General features: G+C 45.1%; 1 protein-coding gene across 4 annotated transcripts in view; it reads left to right on the top strand.

Moving 5' to 3' along the window:
- The window catches only part of BEGAIN (brain enriched guanylate kinase associated), a 284,146-nt gene extending 279,233 nt beyond the window's left edge, over positions 1–4,913 (top strand). For all 4 annotated transcript variants that reach the window (XM_056811266.1, XM_056811264.1, XM_056811267.1 and 1 more), the window contains one exon: positions 2,652–4,913. In XM_056811266.1, coding sequence (XP_056667244.1) covers positions 2,652–4,037 — 1,386 coding nt within the window. In that variant the 3' untranslated portion in view covers positions 4,038–4,913. The remainder of the gene's footprint in view (positions 1–2,651) is intronic.
- Positions 4,914–12,902: the final 7,989 nt, after the last annotated feature.

Below are 12,902 nucleotides of genomic sequence, written 5' to 3' on the forward strand. Positions count from 1 at the left end.
CTGGAGATAAGAAAGAAGATGGAAAAACAGACTTTCTTTCTACACACACACACACACACACACACACAAACACACACAAATACACACTAGTACTTCAAGAATTTGTGAGTTTGTTCCCTTCTCTGACATCCATTCTTTGCTGACACAGATCACAACCCCTCCATGCCTGAGTAAAACGGTTTAATAGACTGCTATCTAATCAACACAATTCATCACACCTTTTAGATTTTTTCATTATTATTGTTTTAGCTATTAGCATCATTATTAGAGGAGCATCATGACATAGTAGAGAGACAGCTGGCCTCAAAGCCAGTAAGACCTAAGTTCAGGGTCTGCGTCTGACATATGCTGGCTGTATCACTTTATTTTTTATCCCACTTGTATTCTTTTACATTTAATGTTTTGCAGAGTGTTTCATGGGTAGATATGTGTTTATAATTGAACAAAAGTACTTAAGTATAAACTCATTTTTGCCCAGTCTCACTGACAGGATCTTTGGGAAAACTCTTGTAGTAGATGTTATTCATCGTTTGTTTTCAAAGACTACCAATGATATCACAGACTGTGATAAGTCTTGACTCTTTTTTTTAACCCTTACATTCTCTTCTCGTAGCAACTCTAAAGCAGAAGGGCAAAGGCTAGGCAAATGGAGTTAAGTGACTTGCCCAGCGTCTGGCTGGGAAACTTTAAACAAATCTCTTAACCTCTCTTTTCTCCAGGCCACTTAATTAAGATTATAACTTGCAGAGAACATATTAACCTGTACTAGTATTCCTTCACCTGGAAGCATATCATAGGTCCATGCTCTAATCCTCATCAGAGGAATAGTCAACATTTTTTTTGACCAAGGCCACTCTTTTAACTGTCAACTAAAAGGCACCATAAATAAGATGCCATCTGTGTCAATAAAAGAAGTCACAAATCCTTGAAGTATTTTTAAAAAGCAATAGCTCACACTTACCTTTGTAAAAAATATTTTTACATATGGATACAATTTTTAATAATCATTCTCTGACATTTTGCAATCCGTGTTCTCTCCTTCCCACCTCTTACCCCTCCCCAAGAAGATAGGTACTATGATATAGGTTGTACATGTATGACATATACTATATAATTCCAGGTTCATCATGTTGTGAAAGAAGACACATAGCACTTACACTAGAGGAAAAATTCATGGAGGAAATAAGATGAAGAATAGTATACTTCTATCTGCATTCAGACTCCATTTCTTTCTGTAGCAGTAGATAGGCTCACTCTTCTCTTAACCTTTTGAGCTTTGCAAAATCTCTTTTTTTCCAAGGATCCTGCAGGACAGGATGATGCCCATTTTGTAGACGATGGGCCTGAAGTTCCCAGAAGACTTGCCCAGGATCGCTAACTAGTGCCTAACAGAGCCACGATTCAAATCTTGATGCTACAACTACCAGGCTAGCGTTCTTTCTGATAAATCACGCTGCTCAAAATATCGGGACTTTCCCAAAAGCCAAATGACAAAATAGATCAAACAGTAGTGTGGTGATTGCAGTGTGCCTGCCTCAGATCTCATACATGCACACACACACACACACACACACACACACACACACACACACACACACACACCACCTGGGCATGGCAGGCACAATTCTCTTGATTTGTCATCGGTGGGGAGGCCGCCAGTCTCATTTCGTTTGCTTTTCTTCCTCCAATCTTTGTTGCATCTGTAGCTGCTGTAACTAATATTGCTGCTGGCAGAGCCTGTCCGTGGCTGTGGGGTCAGCAATATTACCTGCCTTATTTCAGGTGGAGGTGACGGGGTGGGGAATAGGAGAAGCAGAGATGGGATGAGAGTTTGTCCTGGAGGCTGCCTGAGAGCTGAGGGATGGAGTGTGTCTAGAAAAAGCTGGGGCCAAGAGTACTGGGAAATCCTAAAGGGCCGCCTTTAGAAATGCAAAAAGTCTTCTTTGCCAAAGTCTTTTGGCCTATGGAATTCCACCAGAGATGCCCCAGCTATAGTGGGGATTGGAGGGAAAGAGTAGAGAAGATGAACGAGTGAGTAAATGAAAGCACCTTGGGATAAACGCTGAGCTGAGTGCTGCAGGGAATGATTAGATTTGGTACCTTAATAGAAGTTCGAAAGTGATCTTAGAATCGGAGAAAACATATCAATGCTGGAAGGCGTCTTAGGGAATCATTGAATTCAATACTGTTATTTTAAAAAATGGCAAAACCAAGACCTGGAGAAGGGAAAGAACTGGCCTGAGGTTTCCCAGTAAGTCCCCGGCAGAGCCCAAATCTCCTGACGCCTGATGCTTATGATTCTGCCTGAAAACTCTAAAAGAAAATTCTAGGTGTTCCAGTTTTGGGTTTTTTTTAATATTTCCATGCTGTTGGTAGTGGGGGCGGGGAGGGTGAAAGGGAAACAAGGGGAGGCCCAAGAACTTTTCCCTGAAATCTAGGGCTAGTTCCTGAGCACCCCAGAAGTATCCAAAGATGCTTTGTTTTAGGCAGTGTTCCCCCACGGCCCTCCCTCACCACGCCCTCACACTGTTTCATGAGCGCCAGCTGCTAGTGTGTGTCCCGGCCATGATGGCCCGCTTGGATGCTGAGACTGACTCTGACCCTTGTTTTTCCCCTCTCTTCCCTCCCGGCCTCACCTCCCTGTATTCCAGCTGCCTTCTGATTTTCAGGAGCGGGTCAGCCTCCATATGGAAAAACATGGCTGCGGTCTCCCAGCCCCCCTCTGCCATCCATCCTTTGCCGACACCATCCCCACGTGCGTCATTTCCCAGGTCCTGGAGAAGCCTGAACCCAGCAGCCTGTCCTCCCATCTGTCCAACGCCTCGGCCAGGGACCTGGCCTTCCGGGATGCGGCCGAGAAAGCCGGCCCTCGGACCCACTTCAAGTCAGACATCTACTGCAGCGACACGGCGCTGTACTGCCCGGAGGAACGCCGCAGGGACCGTCGGCCCAGCGTGGACATGCAGGTGAAGGACGTGGGCTTTCTTCGGTCCCAGCACTCCACGGACAGCACGGCCGAGGAAGACGGCTTCCACTCGAGCTTCTCCCACGAGGCCTTCCCTGAGTACGTGGCCTCCCTGCCCACGTCCAGCTCTTACTCGAGCTTCAGCGTAACCTCAGAGGAGAAGGAGCACGCCCAGGCCAGCACGCTGACCGCGTCTCAACAGGCCATCTATCTGAACAGCCGCGACGAGATCTTCAACCGCCAGGCAGCGGCGGCCTACGAGCGGCCCTGCAGCCCGTGCTTCGCCACGGTCCAGCCCCAGCCGCATGTGGACCTGGGCCCGGAGGGTCAGGCTACACCCCCCTTTGTCAGGACGCTGTCCCCCTACGCCGGGGACCCCTTCCGCTTCCCTGCCACCCTGGAGGCCCAGCAAGCCCTGGTGGCCCAGAAGCTCCGGAGCGAAAGCCGCGGCGCCCACCGCTCGGACGAGGAGCTGCCGGGCCGGTGGCGGTCTCTGACCGTCGAGGACATCGGTGCCTACTCCTATCCCGAGGCCGGCCGCATCTCCCCCCACAGCTTTCCCGAGCAGTACTTTACCGGCAGCCCTGGCAAGAAGGCAGACAGCCGGGCCAGCCCCATCTACCCGAGCTATAAGGCGGACAGTTTCTCAGAGGGAGATGACCTCTCCCAGGGCCAGCTGGTGGACTCCTGCTTCCTGCCCGAGGACAGCAACCTGAATCTGAACATAAGCCCCAGCCGGCCGCCCGACCAACTGCCCGCCTACGCGCCCAGCGAGGCTGGCAGCGAGAGGCTCACGGTGCAGATGTGTGGGGATGGCAGGGTGAGCCCTGGCCCCGAGGGAAGCCCCAGGCTGGCTGGCACCTACGCCAATGTAAGCCCGGCGAGCTCAGCTGCTTCCCTGGAGCCAAGTTCCATGGAAGCATCCCCGGAAATCCACCTTTCTTCCAAGGAGCCCGGCCTCCACCCGTCCCTCCACAGCAAACAGCAGCAGTTTCAACGGACTCCGAGTACCGGCCTGAGCCGGAAGGACAGTCTGACCAAAGCACAGTTCTACGGGACCCTCCTCAACTAAGCCTCCCCAAGAATGCAATAAAGTACCACACGAGGAATGCTTGGGCCGCCAAAACCAGAGGCCAGCAAGAAAGACAGACAGAGAGACAGAGAGAGAGAGAGAGAGACAGAGAGACAGAGAGACAGAGAGACAGAGAGAGAAAGAAAGGGAGAGAAATGGAGAGAACATTTTCTCCTCTTCCCCATGCCCACCCCAACCTATTTGCCCCGGGGATAAAAAAGTTTGCAGCACCAAGAGCATTTTTTTCACACAAACATCTTTTCCACCTATGAGATGAACCCCCTTTTATAAATCTAAACTATTTTTATAACAAAAAGTGGTATTTATTAATACACAGCCTCCAGCTCTCTGGACAGTGAGCTGTCTTTTCCCTTTGAGTGCATTTTCAAGCAAAAATCTCCTTTATTTTTCTGCATGAGGGCCACTTGTGCCTACCTCTTAGAGGGAAAGGATGGAGCCACTTCGGTAGAGAAAAACACACACACACACCCCAAGATAGAAATGTCCACAAATCACAGAACTAAGCAATCCCAGGAACCATCCTGGGTAAAACTTGAAAGGGGACTAGAAAGGGGAGGGACAGGGGGGAGGGGAGAGTCTATTTTTAAAAGTATAAACGAGACAAACCCCAAGGTCTTTCATAATATCCTATTTATGAGTAAAACCTGACTGCCCAAAGCGAGGCAGGGGTTTGGTTCTCCTATCCCATCGTATTCCTGCTTTCCTACTCTCAGTGGTCTACTACCTCAGACATAATTGAGGTGTTCTTTGTCACCGGTTTTCTGTAGGCTTGCGTTTATATCGTCCATGATGCATGCAGTGTCCCACTTAGTACTGTATTTTGCATTACTTAATAAAAGAAACGGGTGGACAGAGTTTGGTGCGTCTGGTTTTTGGCCTCGTGAAGGTTTATCTCTGGGAAATGAGACGATTCGCCTTGGCCTATCCAAGAGCTTCCCCTCGAAAACAATCCAAGGACTCAGAGGGAAGGGAGAAGTGAGGGCGGGGGATGAGGTGGGCAAAAAGGAGCTGTTTGGGAGGAGAGAAAACTGAGCCCAGATCAGGATGAGGATGGAGACTCTGAACACAGATGGAGACCAAGGAGTAGAAGAAGACTTCATTTGCAAATATTTATTAAGCAGGTACTTTTTGCAGACCACCCTATCAAGTGCTGGGGGCACGCCAGAGTTTAAGGTAGACGTGGCCCCTGCCCTCCTGGGCAGGATCAAACAAGACAGCAGTAGCTCTGATCCACAGTTATTCAGTCTTTTTTTCAGTTGAGCCTAACTCTTAATGACCCCTTCATGGCTTTTCTTTACTGGAGTGGTTTGTCAATTCCTTCTCTAGTTCATTTTATAGGTAAGGAAACTGAGGAAAACAGGATTAAGTGACTTCCCCAGGGTCACACTGCTAGTGTCTGAGACCGGATTTGAACTCAGGAAGAGGAGTCTTCCTAAGACTTCACACTAATTACTGTGCCACCTAGCTGATCCCTTTGACATACTGTTATAGTCTTGTAAATAGATTAGGTTTAAATGAAGTGCTAAGTGAGTTCTTACTGCCCTGGGGCACTATTAAGGGCTCTGTAGTGGCAGTGACATTTGATTTGGATTTACAAAGAGCCTGAGAATTTATCTCATCCCTTGGGCTGGCTCCAAACCAGAGACCCAGGACTATGGGGGTTCCAAAGGCAATCATTAACAATGGATTTCACAGGAGCCTCTTTTGGGTCAGATAGTGGGGCTGGAAGGGGAGAGAGACAGAGAGACAGAAAGAGACAGAGAGAGAGAGAGGGAGAGAGACAGACAGACAGACAGACAGACAGACAGACAGAGAGACAGAGAGAGAGAGAGGGAGAGAGACAGACAGACAGACAGACAGAGAGACAGAGAGAGAGAGAGGGAGAGAGAGAGAGACAGACAGACAGACAGAGAGAGGGAGAGGGAGCGAGAGAGAGGGAGAGACAGACAGACAGAGAGAGAGAGAGAGAGAGAGAGAGAGAGAGAGAGAGAGAGAGAGAGAGAGAGAGAGAGAATGAATCTTTGGGTTCTAGCCTCCCTCTTGAACGACAATAGTTAACAAAACCTTGCTTTTGTAGAAGTTGTATGCAATTTCCAGCCACTGCCATGCACACAAACCTATTTGATCTCCTTGCAGCCTTGAGAGGAAGACAGGACAGGAATTATCCACAGATGATGAAAGAGTCCCAGTAACTTCCAGAAAATTAATGGCACAACTGGGTCCTGAAACCGAGCCTTCTGACTCTGACTGGCATGCCTAATTTTAAAAACCCTTACCTTCCATCTTAGAATCAATACTGCTTATTAGTTCCAAGGCAGAAGATCAGTAAAGGCTAGGCAACGGGGATTAAAAAATATTCAAGGTAACACAGGTAGGAACTGTCTCAGGCCATATTTGAACCCAAGACCTCCCATCTCTGGGCCTGCATCTCAATCCACTGAGCCAACTAGCTGCTCCCTAGTGCCTCATACTTCTGTCTCTGAGTGGTCAGTCTGGCTTCCTCCCTCCTCAGAGCCCGGGGTCAGTTGGAACAAGATTTCCAGCCAGACAGTTGCGGCTACCTCTTCTCTAGGCTATGAGAAAAATTGCTCTCTCTTGGCTGCCTAGGAATGTCACAGGTTTTTTCTGCCTGTCCCTCCGGGCTGTTACTGCCATAGAAGCCCAAGGAGAATTGATTGGCTTTGTGGAGAAGGGAAATGCAAACCTTGTGCCCTGACTTCAATGTTAACCGTTCTGAACACAAGCCACATCCCCACCAGCTGGCCAGTTCTTTTCAAGCAGGGATCATTTCCTTCTCTGCAGGTGTACCTACCCTGCATCTACTACAATGCCTGGCACATAGTAGGCACTTCAGAAATAGATGTTGATGGATTAATTTCCTGGTGTTCAAGCCTTAGCGTATCTCATCCTCTTCTGCAGTATTTACACACACTCACACTCATAGAATCATAAGATTTACAGCTAGAAGGAACATCAGAGACCATCTTGCCCAACACCCGTTTCTCACAAGTGAGAAGATTGGGGTCCTAGGGAAACGACGGACGTGTCTAATGTTTCTCTCATCTAAATTCAGAAATCCTGTAGCACTTTTGTCCAAACCACAGACTCTAGTACTTATTAAGCTTGTTTCATAATATTGGCAATAAAGATTATTATTCTATGTAACATGATATTTTTAATACAAGAGTTTGTAGTTTGGACCGGATGGAGATGGGAGCCCTTCTACATTTTAATTTTTGTTTACAATTTTTAGATTTTGCAATTTAAGAGATGGCCTTCGTGAGCCGGTGTGGCCAAAAACTTCATCACTCTATGGCCAACCTGGTGATGTCTCTCTGAGCTTAGCTGGTCTGGTCTGTAGAGGCCAAGTCCATTGCTGGGCCTCTACTTGCAGGTTTTCCAGCTTGGCCGGATTGCTTTCAAGTCGGTAAGTGTCCTGGCAGATTTCTTTTTGTGGTTTGCTGCTTCTGGATGGTTTCATGAAGCCATGTTTAAGGACCAGAGGAGATGCTATGGGTCCCTTTGTGGACCCAGAGCAACCTTCAGAGAATAGATGGCCGCTTGGAGGCTGGCCAGTGAAACTGATCAGGGGTCCTATTTGGTCTGATGCCCAAAGGCCCTGAATTCATGCAATTAGGCTTTCTTTTTAACTCTTTCTCTTCAAATCTATGAGGACAGTTTTCAAACTGAGAGACCTGGTTGGGTAAATACATAGAATCAAGACTTAGAGCTAGAGGGGAACTTAGTGATCCCCTGGCCCAATGTTCTCACTTTATTGATGGGGAAACTGAGCCCAGATAAAGAAGACATTTGCTTAACATCCCACAAATTTTAAACAATAATAATGTTAGCTGATACTTACATAGCTTTTTATTGTCTACAAAGCACCTTACAGATGCTTTTCATCACAATAACTCTGTGAGGTAAGTGTTATGGGTATATTAACCTCTTTTTATACTTCAGGAAACTGAGGTTTGGGAGATTTTAATTGCCCAAGTTCAACATACCTACCAAGCTGGCCTTCCCACCCAGGTCACAGAATCAGAATATGTTAGAGTTAGAGGTAAAAGAAAAAAAAAGAGGGGCCCTTTTTAGATAAGTGACTTACCCTTAGGTCACACCAGTGGCCTGTAACAGAAGCAGGATTTGAACTGAGTTCTCTGACTCCAAATCCAGTGCTCTTTTTACAACTGTCAACTGAGGTCTCACTGTGGATGAGGTGTGTTTGTACATATTGTGACTTTGTGCAATGAAAAACTCAGTGTATGCAAGTAGGTGTTCTGTTTTTTGTCTGGTCTGACTGACAGAAAAGACAAATCATTATTTTCACTAATAATAACATCTTCCTAGAGTAGCTTAAGGTTTACAAGACCCTTTCCTTACAACAGCTCTGGGAGATAGGTAGGGCAAATATTGTGAACCTCCAATTCAAAAGAAAATCAAGCCCAAGTTTAGAATGTAAGCTCCTTGAGGTCAGACGCTGTTTGGGCTCTTGTCTTTATACCCCAGAATCTAGCATACACTTAATAAATACTTGATGAGTTTAATGGAGTGACATTCTACAGTGTATTCTACTTATCTGTATACATATGATTGCTACCCATCCAGTAGACTGGAAGATGGAAGACAGGAACCACAATTTTTTCATCTTCTCCCTAATACTCAGCACAATACCTGGAATAATAATTCTTAATAAATAATAATTATATAATTATTGAATAAATATGTATATTAAATTTTACATGACTTACAAAATATTTGAAATGCTCTAGAACTGTCCAAAATAGGAATGGATTGCCTTGGGAGATAGTAAGTTTCTCATCATTGGAGCTATCCAAGTAAACAATGAATGACTACTTGTTGAGATGTTGCAGTAAGGACTCAGCTTGGACTAGTGAACCTAGCAGGTCCCTTCCAGTTTTGAGATCTTTTCATTTATCAAAGTGAAAAAATGAATTTTGTTTGACTGGTGTAGAGATATGGACAGAGAATCTGATTCTATTAAATGTTTGCTGTGAATCAGATCCTGTAGTTGGCACTTCTCTAAAGATAAAAGTGAAGACTATATAACCCTTGTAGGAAGATGCTCTAACTCATGAACCAGACTCCAAAATCTGTGACTAGAGTCCATGTCATGAAATCACATCTTCTTATGACCACATTGTGGTTCTTTGTAGGTTTGGGGCAAGAAGGATGCTCTGGTGACCAAGACCAAGAAGGATGCTCCTCTCCAAGCATGGGATGCTGGCCTTCTCTTTTCCTAGGAAACCTTCACATATTTGGCCTACCAGGAGTTTGTCCCTAACATCTATAGAAACCCAGTCCCAGAATTCCTAATCTTTTACACCAGTTGAACAAATATTAACCTAATGCCACTCTAGGCCAAGATCAGCCTTGAGGATACAAAGACTGAAAAATAACAGTCAAGAGCTGACAGTCTATTGAGTAAGATAAGACATGTTTGTACAAATAAATATGATACAAGGTAAAGGAGGGATCCAGACAAAGTACTCTGGGGGACTGAAATTCTTTCTCTGGTCTAACCTGATCCAATTGCAAGATGGATGATATGATCATAGATTTGCACCTGGAAAGAACCTTAGAGGTTATCTAGCCAATCCACTGCATTTTATAGATGAAGAAGTTAAAGTATAAGGTCACATAGGTTGTGTGTTACAGAGGCAGGATTTGAATTCTGATCCATTAATTTCAAATCTTTACTTTCAGGAGGGCTCCCTGTTACCTCTTTTGATACAAATTCCTGGTTTAGGACAGAAGCTGTGGTCCAGAGGATATCCTCTTATTGAGCCAGCTGGCAATGTGTCCTGACTTTGTTGGAACAAGGGATTGAATTCTTGTGTGTGTTTGTGAGTCCTACGTTCTCAGGAAGACTGACAATGTCTCTCATTCCATAAAGTAGTAGAGACTTAGGGTTACTGCTGACAAATGATATCATCTCACTTGGCCATAAATGTCCTCCCTGCATGCACCATTATCACTCTGTCTTAAGTGCAAAGAGAAGCCACCTAGGGTGGGTTTTGGTACTTGAGGGCTTCACTCAGATTTGTTCTGAAATGCCTCCACTTGAGTTGCCATATGTATCAAAGGGGGGAGTTGTGATTACTAAATATCTAATACTGCCTTTGCCCCCCACAAATCTCAGTTGGCAACACCATTCCTCTCAATGGGTCATAGTTTTCCCATATGTACAGTGAGGACATTAGACTCAACTACCAAAGTTGCTCTTCATTCTAAAATCCTCTTATTTCGGGGACAGTTGGATGGCTCAGTGGATTGAGAGCCACTCCAAGAGATGGGACTCAATGCCCATTGCCTACTACTAACCACTCATCTTCCTTGGAACCAGTACTTTTAGCATTGATTCCAAGATGGAAAGTTAAAAAAAAAAACTTTTAAAAAAAGGTTAAAAAAATTCCTCCATCTTAATCCTTAATCAAAGGAACAAGTAGAAAAGTCTGTGAGCAGTATTGTTATTTATCGACCAAAGAATTCTGGATAAATCCTGCTCTTTGCTATTGGTAAGACACTGGGAAGGCCAGTTCTTCTGAGCAATAAGGATGTTGGACTAAGTGGTCTCTAAGGTCCCTCCCAACTCCAAATTTTACATTCCTCGCTGCCTGCTGCTTCTTTCTCTACCCAGAATGTACTTTGCCATTACAGGTTGTGAAGGCAAGAATTCAATGCAATTTAAACAATTATTAAGCACCTACTGTGTGCCCAGCACTGTGCTGGGTTCTGAGGATAAAGATGCAATGAATGAGATAATCTGTGACCCAAAGACCTTGTTCTCCAGAGACACAATGAAAAGTACACACAAATGCAAAGTATGGCTGAAGACTAATTGGGGTGGGAGGATGAGAGGTCAGTAAAAGGCCTTCTGTAGAAGGTGGCTTCTGAGCTGGGTGCTGAAGAAATCCAGGGGCTCTTCGAGGCAAAGAAGGGGAAGAAAGCGTGCTCCAGGCAGGGGGACCAGCCTGTGCAAAGGCAAGACTTGTAACAAATGGAATGCCACGTGTGTCAAGCACCTAGTAGGCCACTGTGAATGGAACAGTGGGTGCACATAGGAGAGAAACATGAAATAAGGTAAGGCAAGTGAGGCAAGTTTTATTTTCTTATTTTTTTAAAAACCCTTACCTTCTGTCTTAGAAGTGCCACTGAATATCAGTTCCAGGGCAGAAGAGCAATAAGATCTAGGCAACTGGGGTTAAGAGTGACCTGCCCAGGGTCACACAGTTAAGAAGTGTCTGACACTAGATTTGAATCCAAGGTCGCCTGGCTCTCTATCCACTGAGCTGCCTCATTGCCCCTATGAGGCAAACTTAAAATTTAGAGGCTCAGGGGCCACTGAAGATGTCTGACTAGGTCAGTGACGTGGTTGCACTCTGGGGCTTGGAAAGATCCATTTGGCAGCTATGTTGGAGGTGAAAAGCCTAAAAGTAGGAAGAGCCACCAAGTGGCTATTGCAATAGTCCAGGTAATGAACGCAGACTTGAATGGGATGTGCTGGCTGTGTGAATGGAGAGAAGGGGTAGATTCTAGGATCAGGAAGGTAAATTCAGGGAGATTTGGAGCTGATTGAGCAAAGAGCTTGGCTCTGACAGCTGTACGGCTCTCACTATGTATTCTAAAGTTTTGCTCTAACAACTTTCATTTAGTTCTATTCAGACTCAGTTGCTCACCACGCCAGTTTTAATAGCCCAAGTCTGCTGCACCATTTGGGCCGTCTCTTTTATAATTCAATTCAACAAATACTAAATATAGGGTAACTAGGTAGCACAGTGGATAGAGCACCAGGCCTGGAGTTGGGAGGTCCTGGGTTCAAATGTGGTTTGAAACACTTCCTAGCTGTGTGACCCTGGGTAAGTCATTCAGCCCCATTTGCCTACCCTTTGCCCTACTATGACAGAAAGTAAGGGTTTAAATAAATAAGCACAAAATATGTGTAAGACACTGTTCTGGCCCCCATGAGAGATTTTTAAAAAATAGTTCTTGCACTCAAGAAGAATATATTTCATGCCCCCACACCCCCACTAAAGTCTGTACAGTTACAGCTTAATGGAATGGAAAGAACACTGGATTTAAGTCTGAAGATTTGTGTTCTAGACCTACCATTGCCACATATTAGGAGTGTGACCTTGGGTGAGTCACTTAATCGTTAAATCCTTACTACCTGCCAAGCCTTGTTCTAAACAATAGAGATATGAAAGCAAAACCAAAACAATCTTTGACCTCAAAGAACCTACATTCTAATGGGGAGACAATATATATGTATATAGTTATATGCAAAGCATATACAAAGAAAAAGCAAGCTATCCTTGGAGGGGAAGGCAGGAGCAGCTGAGGGCAGAAGGAAAGGACCTCGTGAAGAATGTGAACTTTGAATTGGTTCTAGAAGAAAACCAGGTTCCAGAAAACAGAAGAACAGAGGGAGGACATTCCAGGCATGGAGGTGGGAAATGGAGCCTCATATTTGAAAAATAGCAAGAAGGCTGGTAGAACTAGACCAAAATAATATGCAAGTAAATGGAAAGGGAGTAAGAGCTCAAATGTCAAATAGAAGAATATACATTTGATCCTAGAGGCAATAGGGAACAACTGAAGTTTATTAAGCCTCGGTTTCCTCAGCGGTGAAATAGAGACACAAAGCTAAAAGAAAACAACCTCTGCCTTCAAAGAGTTTACATTTTACAAGGTTTATCCGGTAAGGTACAGAAAGAAGTGAATACAAAGTAGTTTTAAGAGACAAAGAATGCCAATAACTGAAGGAGGAAGGGGCAGCTGGGTAGCTCAGTAGATTGAGAGCCAGACCTAGAGATGGGCAGT

Source organism: Monodelphis domestica, chromosome 1 (genome assembly GCF_027887165.1).
Source record: "Monodelphis domestica isolate mMonDom1 chromosome 1, mMonDom1.pri, whole genome shotgun sequence".
NCBI lineage: Eukaryota > Metazoa > Chordata > Mammalia > Didelphimorphia > Didelphidae > Monodelphis > Monodelphis domestica.